At 40.4% G+C, this 20,706-nt stretch overlaps 1 protein-coding gene across 2 annotated transcripts in view; it reads right to left on the bottom strand.

The window, feature by feature from the left end:
• Positions 1-5,711: 5,711 nt before the first annotated feature.
• Positions 5,712-20,706, bottom strand: part of arhgef10la (Rho guanine nucleotide exchange factor 10 like a) — a 218,917-nt gene continuing 203,922 nt past the window's right edge. For both annotated transcript variants that reach the window (XM_087800820.1, XM_087800821.1), the window contains 3 exons: positions 17,608-17,779; positions 8,801-8,923; positions 5,712-7,516 (listed from right to left, as the gene is read on the bottom strand). In XM_087800820.1, the coding sequence (XP_087656946.1) occupies positions 6,966-7,516; positions 8,801-8,923; positions 17,608-17,779 (846 nt within the window). In that variant the 3' untranslated portion in view covers positions 5,712-6,965. The remainder of the gene's footprint in view (positions 7,517-8,800; positions 8,924-17,607; positions 17,780-20,706) is intronic.

The raw sequence follows: 20,706 nt of genomic DNA, 5'->3' as shown, positions 1-20,706 counted from the left end.
TAATGTTATCCCTTTATTCATCTTGAGTTAAATAATGATTCAACACATTTGGTGCATGTTCTGCGATTTATATTTCACTTAAAGAACCCGAAGTGAAATATACATCAAACCGCGACTGAGTCTCCGATGACTATCAAAATGTTTGATCTTTAATTGAATATGCGACGAACAGACGACTCGCGATCCCGATCTCTTGCTCAGCGTTTCCTGTCCGCTGACTCTCGCCGCCTCACCTCCCGGGGCAGGGATTTGTTCCCGCACTGACCCAAAGTTCCGAACAAAGGCACGAATCAGCAGAGCTTTATCAGATCAGTTTGACATTCTCAATTCTCGGCGGAGCTTTACGGGCTCCTCTCAGCGTCTCTGCTCCGGAGCCGGGGCCCTCGTTCAGTGTCGGGGGGGCTCGGCGAGGAGAGAGAGGCTCGAGCTGGAGAGACTTGGAGTAAACAGAATCATCAAACCGTAGTCAGGAAGCTTTTAACGGCGGCTTTTGACCATTTGTCTCGCTCGCCCCGCTTTGAATCATCTTTTGACATCATTTACTGCATTAAGAGACACTTTAAAAAGGATCAGTTTTCAGGACCAGAGAGAATCATTTGTGCATGATGTACCACATTCCAAAAAGAAAATACAGACTCACTTTTTTTTTGCCAATACATCAATAGATATCAAGTCATTTGAAACACAAGAACTGCAGTTGCTACGAAACTCTGCCACGAGAATTCTGAGCCGCTCTAGTAGAAGAACTCACATTTCTCCGATCCTTAAAACTCTTCACTGGCTTCCAGTTTCTTTCAGGATAAACTTTAAAATTCCGGTTCTTACTTTCAGTTTCAGAAGCTTCTAAAAAAAGGGCAATAATGTTGAAGGACTTGTGACTTGTTTAATATTAAACTACGGAGCTCTCAACGAACATTTTTGACCAATAATAAGTGAGTAAAAAGCGCAAAATAAATGAGGCCAAAAGGTAGAAAAGATATTCTTAGTCCAGACACACAGTCATCCATGGTGGTCATTGGGAGTCCAAGAAAAGATCTATAGGACCCCTGCAGCACGCTGAGAGTACCAGGCTGACTCAAGGAACTTTATAGATATACAGACAATGCAGTACTGTATGCATATGGAGTACAACAAGGGGAGGGACCACTGTTCACTATTTCATCAACATTTTAAAAGTATGAATTGTAGCCTTTAGCCAGAAAAAATGTACATTTCACATCATGGCAATCTTACCTAACCCTAACTGGCTTTATGGAGCCAAGGTCAAAATACAAGTACGAGTTTGTATTTTAAAGATTTAAAAAAAATAATTAAATGTGCTTATTTGCGCACACTTTATTTCAATATAAAAGATAAAAAACTAATTTGAAATACCCCGATGTATCGGGGGCCCGCCCGATGATTTCCAAAAAATATCACCTGGAAACCCTGAATGTAGGTCTGACATTGTTATTGTTGTGTTTCACTAAGCCAGCCTCATCAAGTTGGTTAGTAAAAGATTGACACATGGTCACTAAAAGATAACTCTAAGATCTTTTAACTTTGGGTGGAACCCCTATCGCTCTCACTGAGCATCCATACACTTGCCTGCAGTTCATACAAACTCTCCAGCCAGAATTCTGAGCCGCTCTAGTAGAAGAACTCACATTTCTCCAATCCTTAAAACTCTTCACTGGCTGCCAGTTTCTTTCAGGATCAACTTTAAAATTCTGGTTCTTACTTTCAGATCTACTCATGGTCAGACCTTCCATCAGTGATCTGATCCAGCCTTACACCCCAGCTCGGGCTCTGAGGTCTGTGGACCAGAATCTACTGATGGTTCCTGAATACGCTTCAGGACCAGAGGAGAGAAATCATTCCAGACTGTTGCTCCTAAGCTTTGGAAAATCATCAAACACGATCTTCAAGAAACATCTTAAGACACTTTTATTTGTGCTTTTCCTTGATTCTCTGAGACTCCTGTGTTTGTCTCTGTGTTATCTTGACCTTTTAAGTATTTATTTTATTGTTGTTTTTTTTTGTTTATTAATTGTTTAAGCGCTTTGTGACCCTGGTCTAGAAAGGCGCTTATTTACTCCTTAATTCTATTACTGTTTATGCCTTTTCCAGTTTGAAGTCTGGACCTTTGAGTGACGTGTCTCTAAGTCACCGACCTCCTGCAACAACAGACCAACATTGAACTGTTCTCGATCTAAATCCGTCCACTAACCTTGACTCTCCGGCATCAGTCTGACCTATGTATCGCCTCTTCTCTCTCTCACATCCTCGGTTGGTGTTTTAGCTGCGTAAGAAGGTCGTGTTGGGGTTGAGGCAACAAAAGAAATGTTCAGACTTAAGGCTGACACAGTAGTTTGTTGTGTGGATTCCCAACAATACGTCCGTTCTTGTCCCTTCTTGAGCATCAGAATCGTATTAACAAGTGTTAAATATTTATTTGTTCAGGCTTTTCCTTGCTTCTCTGAGACTCCTGTGTTAGTGATATGTTGATCTTTTAAGTATATATTTTATTGAATATTGTTTTGATTGTTAAGCGCTTTGTGACCCTGGTCTGGAAAAGCGCTATATCCTTCAACTGAGAAAAATCTCTAAACTTAGGAAAATGTTGTCGGAACATGATCTGGAGCTTGTAATCCATGCGTTTGTTTCTTCTCGTCTGGACTATTGTAACAGTTTGTTTTCATGTCTTAACAAGAAGGATGTGTCTCGTCTGCAGTTGATACAAAACTCTGCAGCGAGAATTCTGACCCGCTCAAGTAGAAGAACTCACATTTCTCCGATCCTTAAAACTCTTCACTGGCTTCCAGTTTCTTTCAGGATCAACTTTAAAATTCTGGTTCTTACTTTCAGATCTATTCATGGTCAGACTCCTCCTTACATCACTGATCTGATCCAGCCTTACACCCCAGCTCGGGCTCTGAGGTCTGTGGATCCGAATCTCCTTATGGTTCCACGCACACGGCTCAGGACCAGAGGAGAGAAATCTTTTCAGGCTGTTGCTCCTAAGCTTTGGAACGATCTTCTCTCTCTTTGCTCTTGATGGATCTACTGACTCCTTTAAGAAACACCTTAAGACGTTTCTATTTGTTCAGGCTTTTCCTTGAATTTCTCGAACTCATGTGTTGTTCTCAGTATTATCTTGATCTTTAAAGTATGTACTTTTTTGAGTATTGTTTTGATTGTCTAAGCGCTTTGTGACCCTGGTCTCGAAAAGCGCTATATAAATAAATATTACTTACTTACTTACTTACTTATATAAATACAAATGACTAACTTACTTACTTAAATCATCCGGTGCGGCCGAGGGCCGGCGCGCTGGGCGGACCTCTGATGTACCAGAACAATCTAATTGTTGCTCGGCGCTCCTGAACTTCCCACCTGACTCCTCTCATTTAGCGCTCCATCCATTTCAGCGTTGACCTTTTCCCACTCGTTTCCTGTAGGCGACCGGCGAGCCTCACTTCATTGAGCGCTCCCTCAACCCGCGCCCTCCTCGCATGACATTGACGCCACCGAAGGCGTGTTTTTTCAGGGGCGCCAGGGCGAGCTCTTTGTGGGCGTAGCGGGGTGGACGGAGCCATTAGTGCGGGTCTGTAATGGAGGACCCGTCGGCGCGACAGGAAACACCGCGTCGCTTAATGCTGCCGGGGTGATGGATAGAGGTTTGTTTTGGTCGCCCCGGTTCACGCTGACACCGGACCACATGTCTACACACTGGGGGTCTTTTCTCCCCGAGATGAATCTGATTCGCTCTCTCGGAAAAGGTGTCAGTGGTTATGTAGGTTAGCCAGGCGAGGCCGTTAAAAGGATGCGACGGCAGCCAGAGGATCGTTTTACCTGTTTGGAATCTGCATTTATGACTCGTGCTGCCGTAACGGAGCGTTTGATCCACAAATAGAACGACAATTAAAGAGGAAGCTCTGCCTTGTTGGGCAGCAAAAACCCTTAATGAGGCGTAATTGTTTCGCAAAGTGGTTTCACCTGTAGTCAGTGTCAGAGCTCCAGGCTCGTAAACAGCTCCGTCCGACGCAAGCTTTCTTCACCTCATCAAAGAAAGAATTTAAAATAAAAATGAATAACTTTTTCAAGTGTTCCTATTGTTGACACATAAGAACTGCAGTTGATATAAAACTCTGCAGCCAAAATTCTGACCTGCTCTAGTAGAAGAACTCACAATCAACTTTTGAGTTGTTGACGGATGCTTTTTATTCTTCAAAAAATCAACAATTGACATTTTAAACACTATACTATGCCTTAGTTGTTGCCTAATTTCCCCATTTTTCCCCCAGAACAACAGCTGACCAATGGGTGAGCTGTTGTTTTTGAACTCTTTATTCTCTTAAGTGAGTCTAATGCCAAGTTTAGTGATGGGTATACCCATAAATACCATCAGTTAAACTTGTATTATTCATATTGATCATATATTTTGTTTGTTTTTTTACATTTAGAAATATAGATTTATCATTTTTACGTATGTTAATTACATTATTTCGTAATTATTAACTCAGTTTATTCATCTATTTTTCCATCCTTTTTCTAGAGGTGCTGCTTGCAAAGTGTTTGCATTTTGTTATTTACGACCCTCGCTCTCTCACTCTACTAGACAAGCGTTTCATTCTTGATCTACTGGAGTCACTTAACTGCAATTGAATTCAATCTAACTGGTGGATTTTTTTTTTAATTTAAAGGAAAAGCTTTTAATGTTACCCAGTTGACCAGGTTAAAGGTTAAAGGGATAGTTCACCCAAAATTCAAACTTCACTCATTTTCTACTCAACCCCATGTTGACTAAAGGTTGTGATTATTTTCAGAGTAATCTGTTTTTCTGTTATAGAGAAAAATATTTATTCATTTTAATGTAGCAACTGGAGCTCAATTGTCTTCATCTTCATCTTCGTCCAAAAATACACTTAAAAACATCAAAATACTGCTCGTCTGTAAAGTCCTTGTATTGAAGCCTCGACATGAGAAGAATTGTTCATAAAAAATTAAAAACAACTATATTTTAAGATAGTTTGTCGTTGAAGATCCCAGTGTTTGCTCCTTATACTGTAGCTATGAATACTGATGTCCTTGTTTTTAGTTTTTTAAACTGCACAATTTGTTTGTTTTTATTCATTGTTGATTCGAATTTTATTAAAATGTATTTTATTTTACTTTTCACAATAAAATGGTTGAATTTATGTGGAGAGAAAATTTTTAAAGTTTGAATGATTTGAAGTTTCAGTTTATTTGAAGGTTGTTTTTTTTTAAAAATATTAATATGATCTTTGGCAAATTGATTCAATGGAAATATTTTCTTTAACAGACTAAAAAACTATTTTAAACATGATTTCCTTGGTTGTAAGTTGTTTTATGTCTCGTTGTTTTTTGTTAATAATCATACAATGATATGCAGAGGTGTACATATACACATTTCTATTGATAGATTATACGATTTATAGTTTTAACAAAACAAAAACACCCCTGAGTTCATCCAAAAATATTTTTTAAATTATATATATCCTTAATAATCTGGGTTTATCAGGCTGGACTGGACTTAATGTTAAGTTGGACCAGGTATTCCTCTCAGAAACTCATCCAGACCAGCTTCACTCTACCTACTGCATCCACAACCCAAATAGCACAAATGAGGTTCATTAGAATCCCGAACCCCAACAACGAATTGTTACCAAGGTCAGCATCATTTCCTGCTTCAAACAACAACACCGCCATTCTTCTTGTTACTCAAAGGACTTAGTTTAATTACAGTCAAATTCCAATTAGCAGTTACAGTCGGACCAGTCATGAATATTCATCGTCTCTGGATAATACAGGTGATTTCAGCAAATTAAATCTTTGACTTCTTTACATGTTACAACACGCCGAGAATGCTAATTACCGTGAGTGCGAACTGTTGTTTCAGCAGAGTTTCACATAGTTACACCATTCGTTTTATAGGCCACACAAATGTATGTACACAAACACGTTTAAGTTTAAAGAATCACTATTTTGACATTTTCTTGTTCGTTTACCTTAAGTCTGTACAATTGCTTGATGTGTGTCGAAACTTCATGGAAGTACAAGTGCATTGAGGTTACGCCGAGAGCCAAAGAAGACAAAATATAATTTCAAAAATAACATTGTTTTATCAGCCGATAAGTACCGAAGAGTAGTTAGAAAGTCTGGTTGACAGTCAAATTAAACCGATTCTTCTTCTCCACTGCTTTGCTTTTTAAAAATGTCCATATTTCCCACTTAGTTTCAAATGTATGATCATTTCTTTTTTTGGCATAATTCGTGGCACTTTTCTCTTCTTCCTTTTTAAGCATAAAATCTGGCACGTAATTGGATTATTTTGTATTAGACCTGTTAATGTCATCAGTTAAAAGGACACTTGAAAAAAAAAGTGGCGACAAAGCTTCAATGACTGGCGAGTGTTACGATGAACATGCAGATGAAGAGTAATCTTTGATGTTGGGGTGGAAGGTTAAATGCTTTGAACCTCTCGATCGAGTGTTTCACCGACAACCCGTCATCTCTGAAGTTATTGATGTTTTGTTCAAGGTTTGCTCGAAGGTACCTTCACTTTATTTACACGAGATCTGGAGCACAATGTTGTTGTTTTCTTTTTTTTGTTCGAACAATGTAGTTGGCGTTGCACATTCACATTGGACGGGGCAAGAGGGGCTGCCGAAGCTGATAAGGTGCTGTCTCTTTAGTGGCGGGTGTCCAACGATCCCCAGCTCCGAACAGTAACTTCCCCACCTGATCAGTTGACAGACGTCCGACCGAACTCCTCTGACCGAACAATGTCGCCATGTCAACATGACGACAAGTAAACACTTCATGGGGTTGAACGATCTGGACGAGAAGCATTTACTCACTGACGTACCATCTGAGTCCAGTGGCTAAAGAAGTGCACGACAGGGGTTACACCTTCCCCTTCATGGGGATCAGGAGGGCAGAACCCCTGCTCATTGTGCACCTTACACTGTCAGTGGGAGCTGCCAGGCCATTAAAACGTTCTCCGAACTCTCCCCGCTTGTCCTTGTACCCGTTTGAGCGCCGCTTTTGAGTCGACGAAATCCTTTGCCCCCAGAAAGCACCGCCGCCGATATCACCCTGTCCCGTCGGCCCCCATCCTTCTCCGTGGATCGCCCTCGCACCCACGTTTCTGGGTCATCGCTGAGCTCGTATATAGACCCGTCCTCCACCGTGTGCTCCAGAGACTCCAGGGACGAGTCGGAGGCTTCGTCGGCCACGGAGGTAAGTGGACGTCCCGGAAGTCCGGAAGTGGATCGTAGCCTGTACTGCAGGAGAACGCCGCGTCCTTTTCCTCTGCCGTCTGCCGGATAAGGGGACGTCTGCTGCAGGGACTCCTGAGAAGACGTGTCACTGGGCTCTTCGCCTCCGAATGCAGAGTCTGGGCCGTCTCCCACAGAGTCTCGCTTCAGTAGATCAGGAGACAGCGAGCTGCTGGTGGCCACCAGGAACTCCACAGGACCACAGTGGGCGTTTAGGGAGACCATGCCCTTACCTGGGGAGCAGAGACAGGAATAAGTCACACCATTTATTTGTTTAACTCATAAAGTTTGTCACAAGTTGTTGGAGCAGGACGACCCCACAGGGAGTCTGGAAACAAGTAAAGTTCAAACGATCCCCTTAAGCAGAGTAAAACAAGTTAAGTGATTGACGTAAAGTGCTTGTTTTAAGGATTCTACTCATGATCCAACATAGGAATTCACTTAAACAGCTTACCTTCCTGTGACAAAAATTGATGTCACAGAAATGCTTCTTAAATGGCACTTTTCCACTACAAATTCCAGCCCTACTTCACACGACTGTACTTTGTTTTGTTGTGTTTCCACCGGTCCCGCTACCTCCTGGCGCTGGGAAATGTCGTACTTACCAGAATCAAAAAGGTCTAGACCTTATCAAAGGACCACAGAACATATTTTCTGATTTTCTGACATATCGTACTCCCTCTTGCAGTTGTTTTTTAATAAAGTTGGGTTTGTTTTCTGGCGTTCTGAGTCATGCTGATGATTCTTCAGTGACGTCACTTTCTGACCAATCGTTTGCTAGCGGTCGGTCAACATCACATTTTTAATAACGGTTCAGCTTGCTTGGAACCAGACTGTACTTGAAATGGTATCTGCTTTAATATACCGTGCTGGTGGAAACACAACATAAATAAGGTCATAGAGACGAGTAGAGAAGGGCTAAGATCAAGCGGTGGAAAAAGGTCACTAGTGGATTGATGAAGTCAATTTTAACCCTAATGGGTTCACATGCTGCCTAAATAATTTATAGAGACGTTCCTATCGGTAACAATTGTGCAGACCGAGTACAGAGATGCCGCTGTAGGTTAACGTTTGTCTTTGAGCTGAAAAAGGTACAAAAGAAGTGACATTCTTTGGCTCGTGCTTAACTCTCCTCCTTCGATGCAACTCCATAGACCTATTCTATAGAATCGTTAAACCCTTAAATATTGTTTGCAGAGTATTTTCTTCACAATTCCTGACCCAACAGTTAGATGTGACCTCATCAGCTCCTGTACAATGCGGTACCAGAAAAAAGGAAATTCAGAAAGATAGTGAAATGCGTAATCCATCTATTCTTACAAGTAAAAAACAGAGCTTTACTATATATTATTATTCAACATTATCGACTAACATACTACAATCTGTATGTTGCCTTTTTCCTTTAGAAGGAAAGAAAAATAATCTGCAATTCTTTTTCAACCGTCAGTAGAAGGAACAAACACATCCTTCTCTCAAGTCAATATCTAATCCCACTGGCGTCTCTGTCTGATACGTACCTGTTATTTTGGGGATGCCTTCTAACTTGGGAACTGGGAGAGTTATAATCAAGCCTTGGGCAGTGCCGACCCACAGCAGCCCCTGGCAAATCAGCAGACTCGTGACTCGCATGCTGTGTTGACCTGCCATGGAGAAAAGAGTGAAAGCCATCAATGTTACACGTGTTTTTTTTCTACAACCTCCATTCTGCAATAAATGGTGAATCTGAAGACAAATATGTGATGACAAATATTACTTAATGAACAAATGTATCTCAAAATATTAGTAAGTGTGTATTTATTATTTGTAAAGCCCCTTTCTCATGTAACCTTGTAACATATTCTGGAGCTACTGAAACCGTGAATTTCTCTAAGGAAATGAATAAAGTATCTATCCATCCATCCATCCATCCATCCATCCATCCATCCATCCATCCATCCATCCATCCATCCATCCATCCATCCATCCATCCATCCATCCATCCATCCATCCATCCATCCATCCATCCATCCATCCATCCATCCATCCATCCATCCATCCATCCATCCATCCATCCATCCATCCATCCATCCATCCATCCATCCATCCATCCATCCATCCATCCATCCATCCATCCATCCATCCATCCATCCATCCATCCATCCATCTATCTATCTTCTCAGACCAGGGTCACAAAGCGCTTGAACAATCCCAAAACAATACCCAGTTAAAATATTAAAACAAAGAAAATTAGGAAAAAGCACAAATAAAACTGTCTAAAGATGTTTCTTGAAGGAGTCAGTAGATCATCAAACAGAGATGGTTCCAAAGCTTAGGAGCAACAGTCTGGAAGGATTTCTCTCCTCTGGTCCAGAAGCGTGTTCAGGAACCATCAGTAGATTCTGATCCACAGACCTCAGAGCCCGAGCTGGGGTGTAAGTCTGGATCAGATCACTGATGGAAGGTCTGACCATGAATAGATGTGAAAGTAAGAACCAGAATTTAAAAATTGACCCTGAAAGAAAATGGCAGCCAATGCAGTTTTAAGGATCGGAGAAATGTGAGTTCTTCTACTAGAGCGGCTCAGAATACTCGCTACAGAGTTTTGTATTTACTGCTGGCGAGACACATCCTTCTTGTTAAGACACCAAAATAAACAATAGACACAAACACATGGATCATAAACTCCAGATCGTGTTGTGCCGCCATTTTCCTGAGTTTAGAGATTTTCCTCAGTTGAAGGAAACAGTTTTGGGTCAAGTGTTGTACTAGAGACATGTATCAGGATCCAAGACTTTCTTGTCTTGCTGAACAGCAGAAATAAAGCAGTGCTAATATCATCTATGAGTACATTTTGTGTCTTGTTTCTCTTTGCAGGGCTGCAAGAGTGCGGGGGAACAATAATGGGACCCTATTAACAAAGGGATGAAAAAATAACAACATTGTTTGCTGTGGATTTATTTTCTGCATTTCCTCAGTGGTCCCTGGGCTCCCATTGCGGCCTAGTTATCTATAGAGCCATTCACCATCATATCCATGCTCGCCATAATTGAATTACACCGGCACTCGTGCGCGAGCAACCAAGAGAGCATTTGTTTACACATGTAGATGCATTTACATGTTTGTTCGGTGTCACACTCGGATTATTGTCATTAGCATAACTGGCTCAACGGTGCCATTGATTCATTCGACGCGAGAGATGACTCAACACAACCACAGGGTTGTGGGTGAAGGACGGAAATCTAAGCCCTGGGTTTTGTTTTTTTGTTTTTTTCAATCGAGCGTTTCATCAGGCTGCTGGACGAGAGTTTGTATCAATCACAAGAATGTCTATTGGCCAATAAACATGGTGGCCATCTTGGAATTTTAAAAGTGAATAGTTAATAAGTAGTTAATGTTTATAGCAGTAGTAGTTTAACTTTTTTTGAAAAAAATCTTCTTTACGTTTGTGGCTAACTTTAGTGTTGGCACTTTTACAGAGGTTTTGCGTTGATTTTTTTCCAAATTGTTTAAAACTAGCAAAGACTTTTCTTTCTTTATGAAATTGAATCAGAGGATTTAAATGTGAAAAAGTCCAACTTATATTTGTCTTTTATACAACGATGGTGGCTGAACGATTGACTCTTATGTGCTCAATACATGCGTATAAAACAAAGATGTATGATCAATTATTTATGACAGGGGCCTCAAACTCAACTGGCCATGGGGGCCACCAGAGGTCAAGTCTTGTGTATGTTGGGGGGTCTTTCAGTTTAATGCTGAAGGTTCTTGACAAATTTGATTTGTATTTTGCTGTTTAATGTATTTTTCTTAATTCAGGGCATTTTTTATCAAACATTATGTTGTTGTGTTCCATATTAACAATTATAATCAAAGTAATAATATGTAAATCATAATATGTCATGTGATGGTCGTTATTCCTTAACCTAAGTAAGTAAGTAAGTAAGTAAGTAATATTTATTTATATAGCGCTTTTCGAGACCAGGGTCACAAAGCGCTTAAACAATCAAAACAATACTCAAAAAAGTACATACTTTAAAGATCAAGATAATACTGAGAACAACACAGTTTGAGAAATTCAAGGAAAAGCCTGAACAAATAGAAACGTCTTAAGATGTTTCTTAAAGGAGTCAGTAGATCCATCAAGAGCAAAGAGAGAGAAGATCGTTCCAAAGCTTAGGAGCAACAGCCTGAAAAGATTTCTCTCCTCTGGTCCTGAACCGTGTGCGTGGAACCATAAGTAGACTCTTTAACCTAGACCATAACCTAGACCAACCTAGACCAACCTAGACCATAACCTAGACCAAGGGTCCCCTACCATTTCTGGACCGAGGACGCGTTTGATGTGAGCATTATATTCATGGATCGAACTTCATATAAAAATATTTTTCCACTAGTTTACAGGTTGGCGCTCTTTATTTTCTGAGTTTACTGAAACACGTGTAAAGAGTCACAGGCTTATGTTACTTCAGAGAAAATACTGTCTTTTTTAAAAAAAAAAAAAACACCTTGAAGACATTAATAATCAATAGAAGATAAACTATATACATTATATAGAATACAGATAAAATATAGCGAGTATTAACCAATAAAGAATAAACTAAACATTCCACAGAGTACAATCCAACCTGGTAAGAAATCTAACCTGAATTGAACCTCGAGTGCATGGAAAGGCCACGGTGTAAGTGTGAAGTGAGAATTAAAAGTGTGAAATGCTGACGAGTGAAAGAACAGGAACCATCTGTGCTGTAAGAAGGAACCGGACGCGTCATTCTCCAACCACAGAACTGGTCTGATGACGGTCCATGTCTGGGTCAAAGGTTCATGCCTGGGGACACTGCTACAACACCCTAATCCGCCCAGCAACCTGACGTGTACCAACCCACAACGAGTTCCGGGTCCATGGAGCCGATCCGAAGCTTCCTCGCCCAAGCTCCACTGTATAAGAAATGGCTGTTTCTGTGTTTCTGTCGTCAGTTGGTCGGCTGTATCTGAGAGTTCCTCAGGTAACAGTCGCTGACCCAGAATTCTGTGTCTTAATCTCCTTCTGTTGTTAGATTAAACACAAGTTCTTTTAACGGTTCTGGTTCTCTTTGAGGTCGAAACAACGAACGCGCGGGAGATACAATGGGAAACTGTACTTCCAATTATTATTTTTGGGTTATCATTGTTTCAAAGAGATCACAAATACTTGAAAGGACTTAAAATTCTAGATGCATCCGCAAATTCGTAACTAGATCGATAAATGTGTCATTTCAAATAAATGTGTGCGTTTGTCGCCAAAGTCACATGTGGAAATAGAGCAGATTTGTCCGTGGTTTGTAAGTAGTGAATGCATTTTTAAATCAAGTTACGAAAGAGTAAATGTAGTTAAAGGTCAACTTATGTGAAAACCTTCTGACGTAGTAGTGAATGTTAAAGTCTTCCTCTCCACGATGCAGTAAGTCTCTCATCATGACCATGTTTTCAACTCATTACTTTATAAAGTTGCTCTGAAATCTGGGCGAACAAGAGGTTACGAGAGTCCATTATGACATAACAATGGCTTCACTCCTCCTCCAGCTGTAATCACACCCTGCCTTGTTTTTTACAACAAGCCCTTGGAGGTGGAGACTTCCGGGATTGATGACACGGGGTGACAAACATTAATACTGGACCAATCACAGCAGAGTGGGTGTGGTTATGATCGTTATTATGATAAAATTCCACAAAAATAAAGTTAAGATCATTGGTGTCGTTCAAGTATCTGATGAATGTCAACAATATTGTCATCATTTTACCGCAATGATTGTCATTGAAATCGTGTTTGAATAAACTATATTTATGAATGAAAAGTTTGTCAAGTAATGAAATCATCGGCTGTGTTTTTCACCACAATCTATTCCGTCAGTGATGTCAAAAAATGACTTTAAGTCAAATAATTGATCATCAAATCTGAAGTAAATACGAGTTTCTCTTTGTATCACGCATTAGAAATAATATTTCTGAATGAGTTGCCATCGAGACGTTTATTCTAGAGGCTTACGTTTCACCCTGAGGAGACGACTATTAAAGGCATTAGCACAAAAGAGCTCAGCAGTTTCTTCTTCCTTTTAAAAAAAAAAAAACCTCCCCTTGTTTACCGCGACTGGGATTCCCTGCCGACTATAAATCACATTAAGTCAAGAGGATTAGGGGGAAACAAATTCTGTGTCCCGGCATAAGTCAAGGAGAAAGTGTCGAGAGGAGATGTCCGCTGATACTCCAGGAAAAACAGCCTTCCTTGGATCTGACGTCGTGTTTTTGTCGTCTTTTCCTCTGAGCTCGGATCTTAAGTCGGAGGTTCGGTCGCCGGAGACGTGATCCCGCAGTGTCTCAAGACCCAGAGATGAGACCCTCAAATCTGCTGCACATTTAAGGGGCCACTGCAGAAGCTGAGTTAAGGGTTACCTCGCTTTGGGTCTGGTGAAGTGCATTAACTGTGTTTATGAAAAGAGTTTTCTTGTTGAAGGAGGGTTGAGGGTCAGGACTCCCTCAGGACACTGGATTAGAGGCAGGGGGCGCCCAGGTCTCGATCTGGGGGGTTAAACGCAATCACGCGAGGGGCCAAAACCTTTGAGCCATCACCTGCCAAACCCAATGGATATTTGCTAAACTGTCCGTTAAAGTAAGTATAAACCATGATATGATATTACTTCTTACTCTTAAAAGCTCAATATGTCTTAATTCACACTAATAAAAAACCCTTTTCTTTCTTAACGTAAGTCCCTGAAGAATTGTTGACATCAATAATCAATTTTTCTTATCTTATATTAAATATTGGAATCTTTATAGGTCACCATGTTAACGTTATTGCCAAAGCAAGATGGCCGCCCTCACTAAACCTATCCTGTTATCCTCTTGATAAGAGGTCATCAACCTTTTTCTACCACAAACACGTTTAACAACAACATCATTGTCACTGAACCACCTTCGGATGAAAACAGAAAAATGTAAACGTTATTACCAGAAAAAACAAAGTGCACAGTCATCACTTTGCTCAGGCTAATGTTACTACTGAGAAAATATGATGTTTAAACGATAATATTCATGACTTATTTCTAACACTGTCCAGACTAGTCACACTAAAAAAAAAACATTTGCAGCATTAATTTAATTTTTGATTCTGCATAGATGTAAATAAAACACTATCTAAGAAATTATTGTTTTGTCTTTCGCTTAATTTTTTGTCATAGCTATTTTATGGTTTCTATTTAGTGTGTTGCAGTTAAAAATCAGCAGTAATTATGCTTCTGCAGCTAAAGGAATAATGTAATCACGCAAGATCCCGGCGATGACTGAGGACGAGAGGATACAGTGACTCCAGCAGCTTATAAAGCTGATGTTTGGACATATTTTGGTTTGAAAAGAAATTAAAGCAGTTACGACTTCGTCAAGAGTCATGTGGTCTGTAAATACTACAACACCAGAGTCAAGTACTGGACAATACTACACATATATACTTGTTACTACAGTATCACAACACCAGAGTCAAGTACTGGACAATACTACACATATATACTTGTTACTACAGTATCACAACACCATAGTCAAGTACTCGACAATACTACACATATATACTTGTTACTACAGTATTACAACACCTGAGTCAAGTACTCGACAATACTACACATATAACCTTGTTACTACACTATCACAACACCAGAGTCAAGTACTCGACAATACTACACATATATCCTTGTTACTACACTATCACAACACCAGAGTCAAGTACTGGACAATACTACACATATATCATCGTACAAACCGTTTCGAAATATATTGTTGCCAGATTCTTGCCAATACACACCTCGAGCATCTGTAAAAAATATTGTTTTGACTATTTTCTGTCGACGAATTTGCCTAAAAGGATTTGGACAGTGACTATGACAGGTATTTGATACAAAATCGAGGGGAAATCTGTGTAAAAGGTTTTGGTTCCTAAAAAAGTTTTGTGGATAAAATAGTTCCAAATCTCATTTAAAAAGCACAAACAAGGAACTAAATATAAAAGTTCTAATAATTAATAATAATAATAATAATACTACAAAGCCTAAAGGAGGAATTTAACTAAGACTTGTGGAGTTAAACTTAGAACCCTCACAGAGTAATACTACGAAGCATGTGAAGTAATACTATTCAGCCTCACAGAGTAATACTACGATGGCTCATGGAAATATACTTCGTAGTCTAGCAGAGGAATTCTACTTATAATCGCAGAGTTATACTGAGAATCCTTGTGGAGTGATACAACGTAATCTAATGGAGGAATTCTACTAACACTCATGAAGTAATACTACAAAGCTTCACAGTAATACTACAACGCATGTAAAGTAATTACCACTAAGCCTCACAGAGTAATACTACGAAGCCTCTTGGAAATATACTTCGTCATCTAACGGAGGAATACTACGGATACTTGAGGAGTAATACTACAAAGCTTTGTGGAGTAATACAATGTAGCTTAACAGAGGAATTCTACTAAGACTCGTGAAGTAATCCTACAAAGCCTCTAAGAGTAATATTACAAAGCCTCGTGGAGTAATACAACGTAGCCTCACGGAAGAATTCTACTAAGAATCGTGAAGTAATACTACAAAACCTTGCAGGGTAAATCTACGAAGCCCTGTGGAAATATAATTTGTAGACTAGCCGAGGAATACTACTAATAATCGCGGTGTAATACTGTGAAATGTTTAGCTACAAACTCAATACGAGGAGCAGCAGATGCCTGGAAGTCTCACAGACATAAAGTTTTCTCACCTAATTTGTTTCCTGCAGTACATCCTGCTTTAAAAAACTGTGATAAATATTTGAGCCGTGATGAAGGAAGGCACAGAGAAACCAACAGACTATCTGTGGCATCCCATAACAGACTGCTGTGAGCGGAGACAGGATTCGCAGCCGAGCAAATGAAAGTAGGACAAACAGAAAGCGACGTATTATCACAAAGAGGAGGAAAATAGAAGGTTTGTGTTGTGAAAAATGGGGAAAAATTGGACATGATAGCGGAGCAGCCGGAGAGACAAGCGTTACCATGGGAACCAACTATATGGAAATAAGTCTAGGTGCAATTTTATTACCTTTCTTCTTTATTAATCCCAATTTCCCACAGCGTGACTCTTTTTATGGATTTTTAAAATCCTTAGAGGAGGATAAGTAGCAAAAGTACTGGACGAAGAGACAGATGTGCCGAGAAACTCGTTTGATTTCAACCGGTAACCTTGTAATTTAAAACACAGAAATTAAACTCAATTCAGGCGCAACACAGTCCTTAGAACTACATATTCTTGAGAAGAAATATTACGAGGCCTCGTGGAGTAATACAACCAAGCCATGCAAGTAAATACTACCGAACTTGCACAACCTCAAAGCCTCTTGGAGTAATACTACCTAGTCCAGCAAAGAAATACTACTGAACTTTTGGAATAATACTACTAAGCCTTTTGGAAAAATAACTCATAGCATGGAGGAGGAGTACTATTGATACTCGCAGAGTAATACTACAAAGCTTCTTGGAACTATACTTCGTAGCGTATCGGAGGAGTACTACTAATACTTGCAGTGTAATACTACGAAGCCTTGTGAAATAATACTACAAAGCCTCACTGAGTAATACAACAAAGCCTCATGGAAATATACTTCATAGCCTAGCGGAGGAATACTACTAATACTTGTGGAGTAATACTAGATCCTTGCGAAATAATACTAAAAAGGTGAGGTGTGCAGTACAAGGGAGAATTTGGAATAATACTACGAAGCCTAGCTAAGTAATAATACAGAGCCTCGTAGACTTAACACTACGAAGCCTAACAGAATAATACTACGTAGCCTCGCAGGGTAATAATAAAGAGCCTCCCGGAGTAATCCTACAAAGCCTTGTGGAGTAATACTATGAAGCCTGGAAGAGTAATACTAGGAAGCCTTTCGTAGTAATACTATGGAGCCTCGTGTAACAATACTATGAAGCACCAGGGTGAGGATTCCTATCTTATCAAAGTCGTTCTAAACTATTTTGAAAGATTTTATGTGTACCACATTAAATCAGGTCAGTAAGTACATTAACATTCAATAAGTACTATAAGTAATACATAATCTTCACTGAATTATAAAGTCCGGTAGATTTAAAAAAAAAAAAGGATATTAAGTGCGAAAAAAACAAGGTAACCTGGTACAATAAGCTAGTTTAAAAATTTAAAAGTTTTTTAAATTAATTTTAAAATAAAACTCAATATTTAATTTGTTAGGTCCTTTATGTTCGTTCCTGTACATTCAGAGCTAAAGAGATGGTCCTTTTTGGATGAAAAGTTTTTCAGACTTGTGTACATACCGATGTTGAGCAGAGTAGATCGTGTCGAGACATTGATTTCCTGCAGAAGCTCCAGAGTTTCCGTATGGAACAATCGAATAGAAGAACCTTCTGAAAAGGCCATCCACACTCCTCCTCCTGCCCGGGCCATGTGAGCGACACTGACCAAGGGCTCCGGATGGACCTCGAATCTCTGTGGAGCAGATCATGCACACAGATGAAATCTTACTTCTGCAGGAAAACATAATCACGGGGGCCACATTTTTAGTGAAGTGGTAAAAACAGTTACCTCTGCAAGATGGATGCAGTGGTAGGAAAAGTACCTTTGCACTTTAAGATGATCTTGAAATCACATACAATCTGGAATTTTTTAATGAACTAGATGATGATCAGAAGAGTAAGATCCAGATGTGCCCCAGGAAAGTAAGAGGCCTACAGGGGCCTCTCCTAAGAGCTGCAGAGGAAGAGGGTTCTGAGGGCATCTGGGACCATGGTGGTCACTGCATAGACGTACTGAAGAGGAACAACCAGGAAAATGATCAGTAAAAGTTCTTAAAATATACCTATAAAAAAGGTTTGATGTATTTTAGTTTGTAGTAATAAAGATACAAGTAGTACTACTAGCTGAAGAACACGGTTTTGTCCAGGGAAATACCGTATTTCAATTGAAAAGGCCACGTCATTCAGTATATTTTTGTCCCTTTGACATACTTGCCAGAACTTAAAAGGATGCTACCAATTGCCAAAGATTCCGAAAAAAGGCACGAAGCTGCTAAGAGCTAAAAGAAGGTCAAAAACATTGGAGGGACTTGAGACGTTTAAAAGGTTATCTTTTGTATCCGAGCTACAGAGTCTAATTAAGTTTGAAACCTTCCTTTTGAAGTACAGACAAAGAGTAATAAGCCCCTTGTACACAAACAAGTTTGCTTTGATTAAAGGGCAACTAATGTGAAAACCCTCTGAGTGAATGTTGAAATCTTCCTCTCCAAGATGCAGTAGGTCTCTCAGCATTACAATGTTTTCAACTTATTACTTTATAAAGTTGCTCTGAAATCAGGGCGAACGAGAGGTTACGAGAGCAGACTAGAAATCAAACAATGGCTGAGTGAAGACACTCTGCAGCTAAATGTGGACAAAACTGAAACACTGGTGATTGCTCCTGATGATAAGATTCCAGGGTTGAGTCAGTACTTGGGTGACTTAGGTCAGTCTGTCAAACTGAGCCTGAGAAACCTGGGTGTTGTATTTGATAAAGACATGTCTCTTGTTCGACACTGAAGAAAACTGACCAGAAACTGTTTCCTTCAACTGAGAAAAATCTCTAAACTTAGGAAAATGTTGTCGGAACATGATCTGGAGCTTGTAATCCATGCGTTTGCTTCTTCTCGCCTGGACTATTGTAACAGTTTGTTTTCATGTCTTAACAAGAAGGATCTGTCTCGCCTGCAGTTGATTCAGAACTCTGCAGCCAGAATTCTGACCCGCTCTAGTAGAAGAACTCACATTTCTCCGATCCTTAAAACTCTTCACTGGCTTCCAGTTTCTTTCAGGATCAACTTTAAAATTCTGGTTCTTACTTCTCCTCCTTACATCACTGATCTGATCCAGCCTTACACCCCAGCTCGGGCTCTGAGGTCTGTGGATCAAAATCTACTGGTTCCACGCACACGGTTCAGGACCAGAGGAGAGAAATCTTTTCAGGCTGTTGCTCCTAAGCTTTGGAACGATCTTCTCTCTCTTTGCGCTTGATGGATCTACTGACTCCTTTAAGAAACATCTTAAGACGTTTCTATTTGTTCAGGCTTTTCCTTGAATTTCTCGAACTCCTGTGTTGTTCTCAGTATTATCTTGATCTTTAAACTATGTACTTTTTTGAGTATTGTTTTGATTGTTTAAGCGCTTTGTGACCCTGGTCTCGAAAAGCGCTATATAAATAAATATTACTTACTTACTTACTAACATTATGACATAATAATGGCTTCACTCCTCCTCCAGCTGTGATCACGCCCCGCTTTTTTTATACAACGAGTCCCTTGGAGGTGGAGACTTCCGGGCTTAATGACACACTTTGATGTTTGGCCAATCACAGCAGAGTGGTCACCCACTCTTATGGTCAAGATTTAATCTCCAGAAAAACAAAAAGTGTGTTCAGTGGGCGGGGCTTAAGATCATTTTCAGTATTTCAATGAAAGAGAGTTTTGTACAAACACACACTGATGATACAATAGAGCCACACATCTATTTAACACACACTTGAGTAGAAACATTAGTTGACACCAACTTTCTGTCAAAACTCTAAGTGTATTCATTGACCTCTGGCTCTTTTGTCTTTCACTTACATCCTGTCGCGCCTTCAGCACCCGAAGCCCTTCACACCAAGTTACCCAGTCACACACACAATCACACATTGATGGGAGTAGGCCGCGACGCAGCGTGCCGGAATTATCAACACAGTCAAAAACTATTCAAGTACAATGTTCAGATTTCAAACGAGAGTTATTAACCGACCCAAAAAAAAGCAGCGAAGCCGTAGAGATCTGACCAGTCTTGGTAAACAAGGTCCGACGCCGCCTCCGACTCCCTCTTTTCCTGGAAAAAAAACACCAGTGTGTGTGTGTTTGCTCGTCCTGCGGCGTCCATCTCTTGAAGTGTACAATGGAAATGTAGAGTTTTGCGGCGCATGGTCTTAATGAGCAGCTTGAAATAAGGGCTTATCATCGACGCACACGCAGGCCCCGCGGTCGGCGGCGTGACGACGGGTGGTTTGGGTTTCATCGCCGGCCTCCTATCACTGTCGGTGCACGAGTTGCGTCAGGCGGGGCAATTAGTCAATGAGAAGGAGGGCGAGCGAAGATGGTGATGCCCCCCCCCCGCCCCCCGCCCGCCGCCCCCTCTCTGCAAACACTGGCGGACAGGGATTAGCACCTGTTTCCGTGCCCTTGCCCGTGGGCCCTTCTTTGTTAGAAATTAGGGGGGAAAAGGAATGAATCCTTTGATGTGATTTCTCTTCTAATTGACTCTGTGGCGGTGGGTGTCTGGCGGGCTGTGCGGCAGCATCTCTTTGTTTTTCAAGGGTAGCCATCGGGAAAAAAAAAGTTGATTTGCACAATAAAGTGAAAA

This window comes from Callionymus lyra, chromosome 10, assembly GCF_982586985.1.
Source record: "Callionymus lyra chromosome 10, fCalLyr1.hap1.1, whole genome shotgun sequence".
In the NCBI taxonomy this organism is placed as follows: domain Eukaryota; kingdom Metazoa; phylum Chordata; class Actinopteri; order Syngnathiformes; family Callionymidae; genus Callionymus; species Callionymus lyra.
Note: the sequence above shows the minus strand (reverse complement) of the source record. Positions and strands in the feature narration are given on the sequence as shown.